The sequence below is a fragment of the Pseudopodoces humilis genome, chromosome 9 (genome assembly GCF_049639895.1).
Source record: "Pseudopodoces humilis isolate 2021_Gansu_Grassland_sample_001 chromosome 9, ASM4963989v1, whole genome shotgun sequence".
Lineage (NCBI taxonomy): Eukaryota > Metazoa > Chordata > Aves > Passeriformes > Paridae > Pseudopodoces > Pseudopodoces humilis.
In genome coordinates, this window is record NC_142208.1 from 6,438,314 (window position 1) to 6,457,275 (window position 18,962).

Below are 18,962 nucleotides of genomic sequence, written 5' to 3' on the forward strand. Positions count from 1 at the left end.
TGCTCTGAGATATTTTTAGTTATAAATGAGGTAGGATTTTAAAGATGTATATGGGAATGAGGCATCCAGGTCCTAATGAAATTCACTTTTATGTGAGCATACAACCTATCAAGGTGCCTTCAAAGCATCTCAAAGGGCATAACATGGTAACTCCGCTTCAAATTCATTTTCAAAGGTGAGTGGTCAACTTTGTCAGAACACTTTCAGATTTAAAAAATATTTTACAATTGTCATTTCCTGAGTTCAGAAGTCCCCACTAGCTCGAGCTGGTTACACTCAGCCTGGTGCAGGTATCTATTCTTCCCAAATATTGTGTCAGTTAATAAGACAGGAACCTGGATCCCCCATGGGAAAACCTCTCTTTCCAAGTCTAACCAGGGAGATACCTGATGAAATGATGGCTCTGCAACTGGCACTGTGTGGAGAAGACACCCTCAATGACATTCCCTGGGAGCCCCTCTGCCCTTAATTTCCTCTGCCTGACCCTTCCCTCTGTCCCTCTCCCCTTTGGGCAGGTTATCTGACCCTGTGGGTCACCTCAAAAATTATTTTCAAGCACCAGTACAGTAAGAGAGCAGCATGTAACACGTGAGCTATGCAGGGAAGATGGAATAGATGTCTGCAGGTTAATTGCTGGGAAGGGTCACAACCTGACTTCAATGCCATGCTTTATCTGAGGAATAAAACAGAGCCCAAGCTGCTGCTGCTTGGCTTTTTCTGTGCTGTTTTTGTAAGAAACCATGTATTTCGCAGAGTTAAATGACAAAGTAACTGAGAAATATATATTTATTATTAGAATGTTTATATTCTAAAAGCTTTTACCTGGGATTACAGTACAATCCAATTTCTTTCTAATTACTGAACTGGCATTTGTTTAGCAAGTAAGGGTAAATTAAGCTTTGAAAAGTTTAAAAACATGCAACTTCTCTTACTCTTTTCCTCTTCCTCCCCCCCAAAAGGACAACTTACAGTCAAGATGTTGGCATGATAAATGATAAAATAAACATCTCATTTGTGAACTACTAGTTGCACTTAACTTTGGTGACTAACAGAATAGATAGGCATTTAAAAATAAAAATATTCTTCCAGTGTCAAGTGGTTAAAGAAACAAATTAATATATTTTATTTTATTATCTTTCTAATGTTCACCTTTATTATCTTCAGAAAAGATCCTTTTTTCAGTTTTATGGAAGCATGTGGGAAGAAATAGAAAAAGCTCAAGAATGCTTCAATTTTAGCTTGCCTATAAAGGTTGTAACACACAATCTGACCCAAGCCCATGCAACACAATGAACAACTCCTTTTCACCACACACAATGCCTAGCATAAGGCCAAGTGTGGCCTTGTGACATAGTTAAATAAATATTGAAATATCATTACAACCTAAATACCTGAATTGGTTTTACACTGTGACTTGCTACTGAAACAGTGTATCTGATTGTTCCATACACACTATATAAAATAAAAGTGAGGAATAATACTCTTTCTTCTCTCTGCTACTTTCTGGGAGCTCTGTACACTGACAAATGTTCTATATCTCTAATTACCTGATCCTAGCTGACTGATTGGTCATCTTCTGCTTTAAAAATATTGCAACTCGGGTGCTAATTGCAGCAATAATCATAGTGATACATTGTCTTTTAATACTCAGTTATGCTTACAGACATAATTATAAAAAACGAAAAACATTTTTCACAAATCCTTGTACACATACTGTAAAAATCACCTTCCACATAAACAATTTACATCTGTTATGAGTGTTTCAAAAATAAATCACATAGACCTGTCTCACCTATCTTTTCTACTTCTTGAGAAAACAAATCTCATCAGTAACATCATCAGGATGTTTGTATCTGTAAACATGACACGAGGATTCATGTTACCAAAAAACTGTACACTTAAAAAATCATCTTGATAAATAGATTCTCTGATAAATAAGGATCCTTTTAATTGGCACAAACCAGTGTAAACACATACATTCCTGCTCTGCAGTCATCTCTAACTGCCTTGCACTTGGGTTCAAAGTCAGTAATCTCTCAGCCCTCTAAAGAAATTTCAGAGATAAAAATGTGAAGGATTTGGGTTATAATCATGGTTATTTGGGCCTCTAATGCCTGAGACCAAGCAAAGACATTGAACACAATGCCATGCAGTAACACACTGCTTTAGTCTGTCACTTGCTGTACCACTGCAGATAACCTGCTGCTGGCACTTGGCACTGACATTCTTCCTCTGGCCCAATTTGGGGCCAGAGGAAGCTTTTGGTCTCCTTGCTAAGGGACACCTCAAAGGAGCCCAAACTTATAGCAATAGACAATGTGGCTGCTGGCAGAATCAAGTAGTTTAATGTATTTAATAAAAGATGGAAATGTGCTTATAGCCAAAAACTCAGGGTAGTAATCTACTGCTGTAAACAGCCTTCAACGACTCCTACAACTTTGAGTAGGTCTTTTGCATCTAAGTAGGTCTTTTATACACTGATCTTACACCTACCTATGCTGAAAGATTGAATATTTAGGTGCCAATTAAATGGATTCCTCTGAACTTCAGGAATAACACAAATGGAAAAAAAATTACCAGGCCACATGTTGCCACTAAAACAATTAAACACACAGCCACAGTACTGCCCAGCAAGATAACTGCAGTCATTTTAAGTAAGCTCTATAAGTGACTAAATAAATTAATAAATACATAAAGGAATAGGAAAACCTCCATATCAACTGAATAAAATGTTACTTTTTTTATAGTGCCCAAAAAGGGAATGGCGCAACTAAATAATATAACACTTCCATGTGTATATATTTCTGTATATTATATCTGATATGTTTTGGCATGGCCAGATGGATAGGAAAAAGCAGGATGACTAACTTCATTCAATATTTGCTGTGTTGAAGCCAAGTTCCTATGTTGCTGTATGTTGCTCACCGTTCCTATAGCGGTTTGGCCTTTTTACCCATTTTTGATTTTGCACTCGCTTTCCTGGCACAGCAGACTGATTCACCCTTCTTCTGTGCTCTCCATATTTCTCTTGGGCAATCAACAGATTCATAGAAGCATTTCACTGGCTGCAAGCTGGCTTTTTCGTCCTTTGTTTTTTTCAAGATCCTTCCTTTTTGAAAGGAATGTGGCTTTGCATCAGGGATATTATATGAAGCATGTTGGCTTCCTCGGCTCCTGAAATTAATAATAATTCATTATTAATAACTATCAATTATAACTATTATTGATTAAATAATATATTAATTATAACTATAACTATTAATAGTTATTATTAATAACTATTATTCAGTCTTGCAAACTGATAGGTCCCCAAAATATCCCAAACCCTTCCATTTTTGAAGACATACTCTTGTTTTACAGAATGAGGCTGCATGTTAAAAACAGAGTTTTTAATTCTGTTGAGATGAATTACATTTCTCAGTATTCAAAAGCATTCCTCAGTAAAATAACCCCTACACGTGTTACTGGTGCACTCTTCATGTGTGTTCATCTACAGTTTTATTTTGATCAGCATTCTGCTGATTTTGGAGTGCTGAGACCTTACTGAGGTCTAGACTTCACGGTCTGCAGGGATTTTAAAGATGCACATGTTCACATCAATGTTCTGCAAAGAATGAACACCCCTTGGTCTTCGGAAGACCACACAGCACCAGTAAGAGTAGAAAGTAGATTGAGGAACTGTAGAGACTTTGTGGAATCTCTGTAGTGCTGCCCTGGACTGCACCCTGGGAGCTGCTGCTTCAAATGGCCAATAGCTCAGGAAACTCCATGCTCTGCCTTTGTTCTGACCACCCATCCAGGGAAACTTAAGCTACCCTTTTAGGCTTTGATTTAAATTGGGAGAAGAAGAAAGGGGAACACAAAAACTGGTGGGAAGAAGGCCATGAAAGCTTAAAGGCCAAAGTGAGCTGAATTCTTTTTCTCTCTGTGATGGTTCAAGCCCAGCAAGATTTGCAGGAATTGGTGAGCTCAGGTGGAGTGACAGCAAAGTGCTCAGTGCTGCAAAGGTTGAACCATGCACTCTGATCTGAAATATTACATCTAAACTGGTTCCACGGTTTAGCTAAGATCATTATCATCCTTTTTAACATTTCATTTTTAACATTAACATCCTTTCATTCTTGAAATGTTTTACAGTAGATACATGTAGTGTAACAGCAGAAATATGAACATAAAGCACCAGCTCATGTCTACCCAGCTCCTGTGACTGAAGTGAAGAGCAGATGTGCTGATGTACAAGTCAACCTCTTAAGGGATCCCATAGGGCTATTTTCCATAGCCTGTTATTTCTGAAAAGCATGTATCTGTAGTATTACTTCTTCTGGGAGTTAAATCATATTGCACCCTTGACAAGGTCAGTTTTGGAAAAAGCTGTGGTTACTCACGTGTGTACAGTGTAAAGCCTCTCCTGCTCTTTAGGAAGATGAGAAGGATGTCATGGAAGTCTGTATTTATTGGTAGGAGGCAGTGGGTGCCATCTCACATTGTAGGAACTAAATTTTACCTATGTAACAGCATTACCTGGTTAGCAGTTTTGCTAAACAGATTTCAGTAGGGGGAGGTTTAGGGGGATGAAATGCTGTGCAGGTCCAAGCTGGAGATTGCAAGCACTGTGTCATCCTGGCCTGGTGCAGGCCTGGGCTCTGATCACTTGCTGGGGCTTAGGAATGACCTGTGTATATGCACAAGTGTTGGCCACTCCAGTTTACCATCAGTTCTTGGGTACAGTTTTTTACAGTCCATTACTTAGTTGTTGTTTAAAGATGCAGTATTCTGTTTTTCTCATATGTTGTTATAGTGAAGAAGCTACATAATTTATTCCCAAAGCATACACAGGCATTATTGCAGGTGATATTAGGCAGTCCTCTGCTGCACTGAATGAAGCTATTAAAACCAGGTCAAGGTCAACATGATCTGAAGGGCTACCTAAAAGAGCTAAACTGTATTTAAATTCAATGACTTTATGGTAGAGAAGGATGGATGTTTGTCCCCATTTCACAGTCAAAGTAAGAAAGCAATCAAGATGGAGGAAGACGCAAGTCACTGCATGTAAAATGCAAAGCTGCCAGCTCCAGATGTTGGAAAGGCTTTTTCACTGAAAGCAGCAGCTCCACAACATATGTGACTGCAAGAGAGTCTGAACTTCTACTCACCAATATTCCTAATCTGTTGTGTTATGGAGAGTGACTTGTGGTGATGCAATGGGAAAAAGTCCTAAACTGGTGTCCCCACAAGGAAAGGCTGCCCTGAAGAAGGGTGCACTGTCTGTCAACTTGGCCAAGCAGCACATGATGCTCCAAACCACCTGCTAGGACTCATGACCAAGTCACAAAGACATGGGAGACCAGCCCCAATTAGTTCTGCTGCTCCCAGGACAGCTGCTTGAGTAAACTGAGATTTTTAGTGCCTATGCTTTGTCAAGGCACTTATTTCTTTTTATGATTGTTACTGTAAGTTAGGAAATGACAACTGTCTCTCTCCCACCTATAGAATGTTAAAAGACATTTTCAACTGAAAATTGAACTGTGTTTGCCAAAGAGATTGAGCTTCTGTAGCTTCGCAATAGGCTATTATAGTCAGCAGGAAGGAGTAATCTGTTTAATAGAAAATCAGCATCCTTTATTTTCTTCAGAGAATATCTGATTTTAGTTTAGTTTTAACAGAAATCTGTTTTTCCTCAATTACGTGACATAAATATTGACCACATGCAGGTCCCAACCTATAAGGTAAAATGGAAAAGCAGAAATGCAAGCATGTCAACTTAGTGTATTTCAGTTAAAAAAAAGTGAGATATACATACAGGCATCTGGGTTTCTTATTTAATGAAATGTCTGTAAACTGAAAAGAAAACAAAACCAGGTTATTACTATTACATTTTCAAGTAATTAATGTACAATTAATTAACAATCAATTAATTAATATACACAATCTTTAAAATTGTATTTCCATTCTCACATGCTGTTAAAACTAGAACACTCAAAGAAACAAAAAAAGCTGCCTCTTTTACAGATTACTACTCTTCCATCTTATGAACGTGTTTTTAAAAATAATAATGTGTGAATTGTTAGTGGTTGGATTTTTCCCATTATTTTTATTGAAACTATAATCAAAGTAAATTGCTAAAGAAGTGTGGGCTGAACAGAGATCTTTCACATGAGATTAAACAGTATGGATACAATGAAAAGTAATTATTGTGTTCAAGATAATTAATAAAGGGCAGTGGCTGAATAAACTGTATGAAATTAACTTTTTCTCAAATCCTTTAATTTTTCAGTGATACATTTCCTTTACACAAGTGGCCAGGAAAGTCCAGCTACAAACCCTTGGCTCTGCCAGATTTGCACTGAAGGGTGGAGGGTGAGAACACAAGCATTTCTCTCCCACTCCTGCAAATCCTGAGACCAACTAGGGTCAGCATAGCTTCAATGCCAGCCCAAATTTGCATGGCTTCATTTTTTACAGCATTTTGGTTCAAAGTGTGGAAACACTGTCTAGTCCCTCTTTTGGTGGGTGTCAGAAAAGGAGGTGTTTAATGCCAGCTAAGTTTAAATCAATTTTAATACTAAAAATTCTTTATATTGAGCTTTCATCAGAGCTTCTACACTGAGCCTTTGAATATCATGTAATGAAGTCACTGAGACAAGCAAGTAAAATCTGGCATCTGAAAATTATTATGTTCTTGTAAATGTTCCTTCTGTCCCTGGTACTGTCCACACTTCGCACACTTTTTACCTAGCCTGACTTGTCATCTGTCTTAGTTGGAGTCTGGAGCCATCTCATGGTATACTTTCCTGTACCTCCTGAAGGTCAGGATGGTCAATATTTGGATGGATGACCTCAGAGGAATGTTGAAGTTACTCAGAAAGCAGGGCAGGTGCCTTAAAAATTAGAGCCCTCCCCAAGGGAAACTACTGAGCCTGGCATCATGATAAATACATCCAGAGAAAGGGAGATGATTTAATATCGAGGCCCATCTGACTGGTGCCCCATAATCTTCTCACAGATACTGTTTGAGATGCCTGCACTGGATTTCAGCTCATCTACATTTATTCAGGTCTTACCTAAAACTTGTTGTCTTCCAAGTAGTTCTGGGAACCTTTCCTTTCCACCACTGCATATCTGTTCAGTGCTGTGCATGATCAAATGCCTTCTTCTCACATCCCACGGTAAGCAACTACTTAGTACAGGCAGCATAGGGCATTCAATTAAATTGAAATGTTCCTTGGAAGTCTTGTGCCTAAAACTTGTCATATAAATGTAAAGCATTGTTGGAAAATACTGGGTTTAGGTATTTAAAATGAGGGCTTTTAAAGAAATAATGTATTTTAAAAAGTAACGTTCTTGGATTTCTAATCCATGGGGTACAGGCCTGTGGGAATCCATTCACCATTTCTAAGAGTCCCATGATAGGTAACTACTAAAAGCAAGATGATTTGCCAGCAAGCTGATATATCACCTATAGGGATCTATGCCTTTCCTGAAGATAGGAAATTTTAGGCAACCCAAAAAGACTGCCAAGTCACATTAAAAAAAGTGTTCACGGCAAAGGAAACAGCAGCAATAGGCAAAGATGGAAAAAATTTAAGTATCTATCAAATATTTCATTACTCTCCATTCTCCCTTAACCACCTTTGGCTACTGCTGCTCCTATGCTATCTGCTCCTTTCCCTCGTGTAAAGTGGAAGTTTAAAACACAAACAAAACACACCTAAAGAAACATTTCACAAATGCACATCAGCTGGCAGTAGTGATTAGCATGAGCCACTGAGCCCACCTGTATTCAAACTCCAGTACTTTGGCTCCAGGGGGAGGGTGACAGTAAAGGGTAGGACTCGGCTGGCTTACCACATTCTCGCTGACATTGGTGTGGTTGCACACCATCTGCTGGTTTTGGTAATATTCTAGCTGCCTTTCTGCCAGATCCACACGCTGCAACAAGTTTTCAATGAAGTGCTGGAGCCTGGCTTTCCCCCGCACTTCTTTTTCTGCTGCTTCTTCCAGGAAGTGGTTGAAAGTAACAACTTCTCTGCAAGATGGAAACATTGCAAAGAGCCCACATTTAGATAACAGCAGGTTCCTGGTCTCACCATTGTCAAAAATTACTCGTGCTTCTTCAGTTTGTCATGGCGATAGCCTGTGGTGGCTAATTACTCTCCTTCACCATTATCAGAAGATTTCAACATTTTGTGGACAATATCAAGATCTGGAAACCTGAATGCTGAATTTAAGTTTATGGACAGTGGGTTTAAGGTGGGGTTTTCTCACATTACTTGGTATCTTGGAAAAATAGTCTTTAGTGGTCCACAGGGTAGAAATATCATTAAGCATCACTTCTCAAGGTATATGGAGACAGCTGTATCTGCTTGTCAGTAATCAGGACACCATTTGCACCTCCACTATCAGAGGACTACTTGTGTGTAAGTTTGGTTATTGAAGCATGTCTTACAAAAGAAGACAAATCTGAGCATGTAGGACTTCCCTGGTTAATAAATGCCTGGATAAATATTTTTTTACTCTGCCCATAAAGAGATGTTAAATTTTGCTTTGTACAAAATGGGTGGGAGTTGAGGGAACCAGGGCTTGCCAAACAAGAAAGGGCAAGATTGCTCAGTAGAAATCACCTGAGGAAAAAGCATTTTAAGTAGAAACTATGAAACAGTTTGTGGCAGAAATAACCTTTCAAATCTTAGCTTGGTTATAACAAATCCAAAGTTCCTCTGCATTTTGCTCTTTTAACTCAGCATAGTTGTAGTTAATTGGTTTTATAGTTGTTTCAACAGTGAGCTGATTTGTGCTATGAGTCAGGCACAAGTGGTCAGCCATGGACATTCACCTAGGATTCAGGCTGTTACTTGCCTGCTCTATACTACAGCCGAGTTCTGTTTACATGGTTGATCTAATGGTAGGAATGAGGTAAAAGCACATCTTGTTTGGACGAAGACCACCGATGAATATTAGTTTATATTAACTTGCCCATAAAATACGGCTTAAGAATCAGAGAGGTAACTTGTTTGTTAAGATCAGCTAATCCATTTAATTTCAAGGCTCTGAACAGTTTTAGTGATTATTATCTTGCTCAGAACAACCTTATATTAAAGAGCCACTGAGGAATGCTTAGGGAGAAGTCAATCTAAACTCATTAAGGTCAATTTTAGGGCTCTATTGTAACCACACTTCAACTTCTTTGATTTCCTGATGGTTTTGGGTTAATATAGGAGCAATCTGAAGCCTTTGCCGCTTCATCAGGGTCCTCTTTTACGGGGCAGGGATCTCAAAAGCACAGCAACTCAGCAGCTTGGCTCCAAATCCCTCTCCTTTTGGGTAAGGAAGAGCTGTGCATAGCCTGGCTGGCTGCTGACCCTCCACTGGGGAGGTGAGAGAGTGGGGAGCTGCCAGCCTGGGACACCATGAGGATGTCCCCTCCCAGGGACACAGTCAGTGGCTGAGTTTTGCTGCAGCAGGAGGCCACAAACATGAGTAACTGGCATTTTTTTAAAAGGATGATAGTTTCAAGAATGCTAACATTTGAAATTGTCTCAGCAAAGGTAATTAATAAGAATGAATTAATTGCCTGTTCTATGGCACAGATTTCACCAACAGATTTTCCTTTCCTACAAATATCTCAATATGCCATAAGGAGGCCAGGGAGAAGCATCAGGAGAAGAAGAGACTCAATGTCAACAAATTCCCTAGTATTATCCTTGCTTTCTAGACTAAAAATAACTTGGCATCCTACCTGCCATTATTTGTAGGAACTGTTATTAGCAGCAGTAGTAGCATATCCATAACTTCTCTCTGTTTAGCTGCCTCTGTACAGCCTATGAACCTGCCTTTAACAACTTTAATCTAAACATTTTCCTTTGGGCTGAAATACACTGTGTAAATTTCCTTTGGAATGACAGGAGTCAGAACACAACCACGCATTAGGGCTCTGTCACACACCTTGCACTGATAAGCAGCACTTCTGTTAGCTCAGCTACTTTCTTTGTTTCCACTTCATTCTCATTTCTCAGAAAAAGAAGATCAAGCCCTGAGGAGTGACGGCTAATAGGTCTCTCTACTTGCTCCATCACTTCTTCCTCAGAGAGCTCATTTCATGCCACAGCTATGCCTTGGTTACCTGAAGGGAGTTCCCAGAAAAATTTTTACCCTCCTCCCACTGTGAACAATAGGGAGATGATTCAACAAACTCATGTAGCTTCCTGCAGCTGTTGTTTATCTGTCTAACTGCCTTTCTTGTCTCTTGTAGTTTGCCCAGACTTTTTCTTAGCCATACTGATGACCCTCTCCTTTCAATTTTATTTCTGGATAGCTGTGATGATTTTTTGCTTATGTTCTTTAGTTTACTTTAAATTTATTTCTCCAGACCTCTGCCAAGTTTTTGAGGATTATGTGACAGGATTTCTGTCTTTCACTCTCTATTCTTATGCTTGTGGAAAGATGGATGTCCACAGAGGCCTGACACTGCTCTTCATGAAGTCGGGGAAGCTGAAGCTGTGAATATTGTGCGGCCTACTTGGTAGAGGCATAAACCAGAGCATAGCAGCATGGGCCCACTGGGCTCTGTGTCTTGACAGCACAGCCTTGTCAGCAGCATTCACCTGAAACAGGAATAATTTTGTTAAAGCCTGTCTCAGATCTGAAGCGCTGCCCTTTCTAATAAGAGGTCTCTGCTACCCTGCACTGACTATTCTACATCTGGAACACTTCTGTTATATTGAGAAACAGTTATGTGGAGTTATTAACTCCCCCTGAGAACTCCTCTGCTCTCATCATCATTTCTTTACTGCTCTGCTATTCTCCCCAGCAGACTCCTGCCCCCTTTCACCCACCTCTGCACCTTGGCATTTGCTTATAAGGGTAAGCAACAGATCCTGACACTACATTTTCTGAGTGGTGTAGATGATGCGTAGTGCACCCTAGACCTCTTAAATTTCTGTAATCTCATCTGTTCATAGTTTACCAATACTAAGGTGTACTGTATGAAAAATGTTTACAGGGCTGTGACTGGGCAGCAGGAAGAAAGGTGGGTTTCTTGCTTTGTCTGGGGGTGTGCTCCTGTCAGATGAAACCTTTCAGGAAGAGAGAATTGTTCTTGCTACCAGGTGAGCAGAGAATGTATTGAGCTGCCAGCAACAAGGTGAGGCAAGTGAAAGGGAAAGACAAGGGGGAATGCAACCTGGGAGGTACCCAAGAGGAGCAGGAGGTGCCTGTACTGCCAGAGTGTCAGAAAGCTCTTCCCAAAGCCAGAGGAAATTTATTGCAGTACAGCAGGCACCTCAGAGGTGTTCAGCTGAAAAAACAAGTAAGGGGTGAAGAACTCACTGTAAATAAGAAGGTTGCTGCCAAAACTTTTATTTTAATCTGACTTTGCCAAGGAATTAACTTGTTACAGTTAACTAGACTTAAGTAGTTTGGCATTTTGCATCCTAACTTCAGCCTAGCCCAAAAACTTCTTTATGGAGGCTGAGATGTGGTAAATAAAGTTATAAATCATAGGCTGACTAGGTGACATTTATTCTTCTGCCTTTATCACTAGATTATTCAGTGTTCCTTTAGGAAGAGCAAGCTGCAGTTCTTGTTTACTGGTACAGTTGCCAGCACAGAGATCCTGGGGTATGCTTAGTATTTATGTGACTTTCAGTAGCTAAGCATGTGATACACTGAGTAGATGCAGAGGGTGGGACAGCTCCAGCTCCTTAACACTTGACAAGAAGGGCTAATGAGTTCTCACATTGCAATCAAGCCCTCCCACGGATACATGACACTGGCACCAGGACTGTGCACAGCAACACTAACACCTGCAGCTGCTCTGTAGGTGGAGATAAGCATGAGGCTCCATGCAGATTCTGCACCCCAAAACAAATCACTTTAGAAAATTACATTTAGCATAACTGCCTAAAAAAATAGAAAACCAAACACATTATTTTACCTGAAGATGGGAAAATTCCTATCACAGTAAGTAGTAAAGTGATTTACTTGTCAAAATATTTAATATGTAAATTCATTAAGTATTAACACCAGTGACCTTATCCATAACCCAACTGGTGTTTTTGCCTGAAGACTGCTGTTATTCATTAGGTTATGGTTTCACATTACCACACCACTAAAAGCACATTTAAGACATTCACACCTCCTCCCTCAGAAAATTATTGCACCCATTCAGTGGGCTGTGTTCTAGATCTGAGCCCTGAATTTACGGGGGTGACTCTGAAGATTTTAAGCTTTATTTCACAGAGCCATTCTGTGGGATAGTCATGTTAAGCTTAAACCCTTACAGCTGCATGGCGGGGAGTAATCTCTTGAGTAGGAAGATGAAAGAAAACAGGAAAGAGAGAGCAGGATTACCTAAAACTGAGGGTGGAAGAACAATGTGTAATTGTAGTTGTACTCTGTTTAAAGCAAATCAAAACTGTTTTGATGTACAACTGAAATCCCGATTTTAAGGAAAGCTGTTTTAAAGCACAAATTGCACAATCTCTAAAAGTCTTCTCTAAAATCTTCTTAATGCAATTGTCAAGATGTTATCTGGACAGATCATTTCATTAATTGCAAGCTTAAGGTGAAGCCACTGGCAAGAACAACTACTGCCCACAACAGCTATTCTGAAATAATCCTTGCATTCCAGACTATGTCAGAGCAGAGGCACGACCAGTCTCAGAACAAATACATTAGACTGGTTAGAGAAATTACTGTGGGAGATATGGCAAGGTACAACATTAATGATTTTACTCTGATTAGGAGACGAAGTGAAAATGTTTAAGTTACCACTGAAGGTAAATTCCAGCCAATGACCATTGCTTCCAATGCTTACCCTGTTCAGACTTACTGAAAATCAAACTCTACCAGTTTCAATTTTCTTACATAACATCGAGAAAAAATCCTCTATCAGTTAAGCTCATAGCTGACTTTTGTTTCAATGGCTTTCTTGGTATCTTATTCAACAAAGTCTTGCACCCTTTGGGCATGCTTCTGTGGTATCGTTAAGATCACAGTACTCATTCTGATTCTCCTTCATCAAACATTGAATAATCCCTTTCAGGACACATTTTCTAATTAAATAATTCCTTTGCTCAGCAGTTCTGTTCTTAGAATAATACTATTTCAACTACATATTAGTACAGTCAGTGTTGTACCTCCAGCAGTCCTACCCCTCAACACACCCACGAGGGCCTCACACCAGTATCACAGCACACACCTGCATGTGTGAACATGCAGAACACACCACATTGGCACTGCCATTTTTGTAAGGGAACAAAGAAAATTTTACGAAAAAGGTATCTTCATTGCTGTCTTTGTTGGACTGCCTTATTTAAAACAAACAAAAAATAATCAACTGACAAGTCTAAAGAAATAACCCTACTGATTCTATAAGCTCTTGAAATGGGCAGCCTTGTTCTTGCTGATGGTCTAAACCAACACTCAGATGTTTCAGGGAAGGTGTTTTCTTTTTCCTGCTGCTTAGAGGAAAATATTTGCGGCTACACTAGCTCAACACCAGTGCTAATTTTAGGAAAAGTTATCTATATTCACAAGATTGCTTATGAAAAAAAAATCAAAATAAACCGATGAAAGCATTTATTTCAGAAGGTCAGCAAGTATCAAAGCAGTCCCTAAGGGATGCCTTTGACTTTCCACAATCTGCAGTGAGAACTGCTTCTGCAATTTCCATTAAAGGAGTCTTGTTTGGCTTTCTAATCATCCGGACTTCTTCCAGAATCTTGAGATCCTCCTTTTTTGAAGGACAATGTCTTCTTAGCACACCAAGTAAGTTCTGAACACACAAAGCATTGAATATATAGACAGGTCTCAGAGTTTACCCACAGCCCATGAGAAAGCCAGACAAGTGTCACTGTTGTTACCAAAGTCATGAACACCCATTTTTCTCTCATCTACTACAGCACAACACCCAGTGCTTCCCTGCTGCTGCAGAAAAACTAACTGTCCCTGTTAGCTCTGTAGAGATTTTTAGAGAATAAAATCTGAAAAGCTGCTATAGAACTATCAGCCCTGTTCTTACAAAGCATTTTTTTTATACCTACCTTCCTTCCCAATTTGCTAATTATACAATGACTTTTCAATTGGAAAGCCAAACAGTGCATTTTTCTATGGCACCTTGTTATCCCCCAAGATGGGAAATGCAGGAACCATCTAAATGAGAAAAAACCCAGCATACTCCCAGTTTTTCCCTAAGTGAATTCAACCTATTCTTACACCCTACCTCTCCTCCCAGTACCCTCAGAGAAACTTCAGAGGCAATGCTGTGGGGCTGGGCACAGACACAGGCAATAGCATACCCTGACTCCCCTCCTCCCCCCTTGGTACTCAGGGATGATCTTTTTCCATCCCACCCACTACCATGCATGTGTAAGAGCTGTTCATTTATTCCTATTGCTGCTCTTGCTTCCAAGGCTTTTTGTTCAAAGTGGAACCAAAACCCTAAAGAGCAATATCCTGTACTCTGTGAAGTCTCTTGTACAGCTGCCTCTCTTGATTAGTGTTTCTTACTAGCCAAGTAACCTTCAGCCTTCCCTGTAATACCAGCTTAAGAGCTACCTCATCATTGGTTTATGCATTCACCCTCCTTCTTTCAAGACTAGAATTCCAACAGCAATCATCTGAGCTCCTGCCTCTTTCCTGAGTCTGACAATGTCCTAGTGTGAAGGACAATGTTTTCCCACATCTCATTCTGTATTCAGTCTTTTTGGGTCTCAAAACACCAGCCTGACAGTGCCGCTGCTATAGTAGTCTGCCAAAGAGCAATTGGCCTCTTCCTTGTTCCTTTTCCTAATACAGTTAAAAATCACAACTTAAGCTGTCTTTTTCTTTTCAAAGATCAGTGTCCTTCGCCATCCTCCCATATCATACTCATTCTCTCTACCTGAATGACTCAATTGCCCCTTTGCTCTTTTCCCACAAGGTCTTTCCTTCTTCTATAGCACTGTAGAACTTTGGGTTTGTTCCACTGAATGGTTTCTTTCTCTCAACAGTCATGTTTTTCCTTTTGGGATCATAGTCTTGATTTTTTAAAACACATTCTGCTGTTAGTCTGGGGTAAGATTCCTGCCACTTAACTTGAGATATCTGAAATTCTGCATCTAGCCTAAAACAGCTGCTTACCTGAGGTCTCCTGGTAGTCTGCAGAGGGAAGAAGGACCTCCAATAGAAAAATCCCTTCCCCTCTAAGATATTGTTCTAGAATAGGATGACTCACACTGTGAAAGAGCCCAGGAGGGAAGTCTGGCCAGATGAGAATACCAAAACTACTTGAAACTGTGTTATCTTCACGGCTTCCCTCCAGCATACTTTCAAATCTGCCTCAGTTACACTTATCTTCAGCTTAAGTCCTTCAATCTTCTCTTCCCAGAGGATCACCCAATACTTTAAAATGAGGGATTCTGTTGAATATCCCTACAAGGAAGCTCTCAGAAGCTCAAGTTCCACCAACTCTATGTATTCCCTCTTCTGGAAAATCTACATCTTACTTCAAGATAGATGGTCCCTACTGCTGTGGATTTCTTTCTTGTCTTTAGGCTACAGGAAGGAGTAATGAAAGCCCTCCAGACTTCCAACACTGAACTCCTACACCACCTTCCTTATTTCTTGTAAGATCAGTGTCATGGCAACTACCACTTCTCATCTTCCCTTTGTAAGCTGATGAACTGGTTTAGAGACACACCATTACCAAGGCTCTTTATTTCCATTTCTCTAAAATAAGTTGTGTTGCTCTGAAAAGCCTGAAAGGTTTCAGCAAGTGCTGAATAAACTAAGTAGTTCATGTATAAATTATGAATCAGCTATCACTACATTTTTAATGGATGCATCATGAACATATTTTCAGATGGCTTAGGTTAGTCAGAACTCTGGCATCTGCTTCCCAATCCCATATAAGTGATTCCTGTTCCTCAGTTCTTGTGTCCATCTAAAACACCAGACATGAACTACAAGGACATGGCCTTTTCAACACTGTCTCCAGTAAAGCTTCATTGATGCACAGGAGATTATTGCACTCCACAGGAGTGACCATGGTGAGATGGCTTAAGAGAAAAGGTGCTATTTAGTATTCTCACATACTTCATCTACTTATCCACCTGTATCTTCTTAAAAAGACTATGCATTAGAGGTGTCAGTGTAAATCACATTACATGATGATGACAGCTTCTACTTTTCCCTACCCCCATGAAACCAGAGGCACAACACAGGCATTAGAAAGTGCAGAAATTAGTCACTGGGGAGTCAAGCATGAAAACCACCTCAGGGAGCTGTCCCCGCTCTGTTAGTCACTAGGGAGTCAAACATGAAAACCACTTGCTCAGAGAGCTGTCCACTGCCTTGCAGGGGACATGGTCACATGGGCTATAACTCTGGAAATATAGCGATCTGAAGCTGGTGAGCTCCAGGCTTCATAATCAGCAAGCAACTGAGCCATTCCCTCTCTTCTCCCCCAAAGGCTGTCACTCACGCAGGAGCTGGCCAGCCTTCGCCAAGCCATCGGCTCTCGCCTCCCCACTTACACCTCTTTCCGGTGAAGCTCCTCCTCGGACTCGCTCAGTCGCTGCTTCAAGGCTGCGATCATCTCCACCGCCACATCCACCTGCCTGCTCAGGGCCCGCTCTCGCCGCTGCACCTCCTGCTTCTTCTGGGACAACTGCACGAACGCTGCCCGCACCTCCAGCAGCTCCGCCGTCTTCTGGGACAGCTCTTTGGTAAGCTTGTCGATCCGCCTCTCGATCGTTTTGTCCACGGCCTCTACCATCCTGTTAAACTTTTCTCTGACATGTGCCTCGAAGGAGGCTTTGGAATCAGTGGCCGGGAGGCCAGGTTTGGAAACCTTGCTGGGAGACTCAGCTGACACATAGTTGGCCAGGTAGGAGCCGGGCCGTTCCGCTCCCAGCTCCCGCGGCAGCTCGCCCTTCCCGCTCCCGCAGGACGCACCGCCCAAGTTCAGGTAGGGCCCCGCGGGCTGCGCGGCAGAGTCGCCGGGGCTCTCCGGGCTGCCCTGGGCTGCGGGCTCCGGCGGAGACACCAGCTCCGTGTCCTTCAGCGGGGAGAACAGGCTGCTCCTGGCCAGGAGGCTGCTCTCCTGGAAGCTGTGGCTGTACTCCAGGTGCACCCGCAGCGAGGAGAGGCTCCGGAACCTGGTGTGATCGCCGCATCGCGGGCAGCGGAAGGGGAGGCTGACGCTGCCAAGCGGCTCCGGCCAGGGGTGCCCGCCTTCATCCCGGGCTGTCTGTTGCATTCCTCGCCGGAAGGGAAGAGCCCGCGTCCGCGCCCCACGGGAAACTTGGGAAACTTTCCCGACGATTCCTCAGGGGTACCGCGCCATCTCCGCCTGGCGCCCGGCGACGCGCCCACCCGGTGCGGTATTCCAACCGCACGGCCGCACCGGCTCCGCTCGCCTCGGCCCCCGCCCGAGCCTTGCTGGAGAGGAGCGGAGCCGGGCCCCGGCTCGGCGCGGGCCTCGGCCGCCCGCAAGGTCGCCGCACTTACCCGACTTGTTGCTGGGGGCGGCAGCGGAGCGGCGTTTTCAGCAAAGCCGTAAATCAGCCCGCGGGGCGGGGCGGGCGGGGCGAGGATGCGGAGTGGGGACGCGGAGCGGGGAGCGGTTGGCATGCGGAGGCGTGGGGAGTTCTGCGGGCGGGCGGGCGGGCAGGCATGGATGCATGGGTGTCCGCAGCCGACGGGGGCATGATCTCGGGGCCGGAGTCGCTTCCTTCCCCGAAGCGACCTCCTCCTGACCCGCCTGCCGTGAGCACCTGGAAGGGAGCGTTCGCGGGGCTTTGCGGGCTCCTGTCAACACAACAAAGCAGTGAGTGAGCTGCGCGGGGTGTGTTGGGGAGATGCTGAAGGATAACTCGATTTAAAACACTTAAGCAGCAAGACACGACTGGCACGTGCAAATAAGTATAATCTGGCCTTAGCTTTCGGGGAATATAATTAACTGTGTGATTTTAAACCTGTATTTAAGAGACAGAAAGTTTTGGGGGTTTTTGTTTGCTTAGCTTTTTTCAATTTTACCCACCCCAATTTAGTCTCAGTATTTAGGGAGGGGAACCAGTAATAATAATACTTCCGTTTAGAATATGATGAATAGATGCCATATAGAATGGTTTGGGTTGACCTTCAAAGGCCTTCTAGTCCCATCTTCCTGCAACAAGCAGAAGTAGCTTCAACTAGATCAGGCTGCTCAGAGCCCTGTCCAACCTGACCTTGAATGTTTCCAAGGGTGGGGCATCCACAACATCTCTGGAAACCTGTGGCGGTGTTTCACTGCTTTCATTGCACAAAATTTCTTTCTTATATCTAGCCTAAATCTACTTTGGGTCTAAACCCATGTGATTGATGTAAGAGAACCCTGCCAATACATCCTCTGAATAGGGAGATGTGCTTCTGAACTTTTTTTATGCCATAGATATATATCTATTTTATACATTTTTGGAAACATGAGCAAGGCTGATTGTAGAGTAGCAGTCTTTTTGAGGTAATAGTGAAATATTGCTCTTCCTAAACCTAGTCCTTGAGGCCATACTGGTAATATGCTGCAGATTTATTTTTTTTTTAATTACTGTGGGAGTACTGCAGTAAAGTTTAATTCTGTACTAATATGCCTGTTCCTCAAGTTCAATATACAGGCAGAGTCTTAAACACTGAGAAAATCTGAGCATATTGATAGATACCTTTGATGTGATTAAGACATTTCCAGTAAATTATTCACCAGATGGTATATCAAAGGAAGTTGCTCAAATAGCTTTTCAGGGCTTCAACTAATCTCTGAAGTGCGTGGGCTACCATCCAGGCTGCAACATTTTGCATGAGATAGTTGTCCTTTATTACCTTGCCTAAATGTGGTAATTTGCCCTTCTTTTGTCATCAAGCAGTACCAAAACCCAGAAAGCAGGTCAGGAGGGAATAGCTTTGAACCATGTTTGCCTCTAAATTTGGGACTCTTGACTATGTCTTTG

At 42.0% G+C, this 18,962-nt stretch overlaps 1 protein-coding gene across 2 annotated transcripts; it reads right to left on the reverse strand.

Moving 5' to 3' along the window:
* Positions 1 to 768: 768 nt before the first annotated feature.
* On the reverse strand, positions 769 to 17,480 carry ZNF365 (zinc finger protein 365). Of its 2 annotated transcripts, XR_015773191.1 has the most exons (5): positions 16,515 to 17,480; positions 7,846 to 8,026; positions 7,062 to 7,174; positions 5,801 to 5,838; positions 3,075 to 3,174 (listed from the first exon to the last, which is right to left on the reverse strand). XR_015773191.1 is itself a non-coding variant. In XM_005520424.3 (4 exons), exons 1-4 carry the CDS (start codon positions 17,237 to 17,239, stop codon positions 2,931 to 2,933), a joined length of 1,188 nt encoding a protein of 395 aa, XP_005520481.1. In that variant the 5' UTR covers positions 17,240 to 17,480; the 3' UTR covers positions 769 to 2,930. The 2 variants fall into 2 exon arrangements, 1 of the variants encoding a protein (XP_005520481.1); XM_005520424.3 differs by lacking the exon at positions 7,062 to 7,174 and having other exon boundaries at positions 769 to 3,174.
* Between the last annotated feature and the right edge of the window lie 1,482 nt (positions 17,481 to 18,962).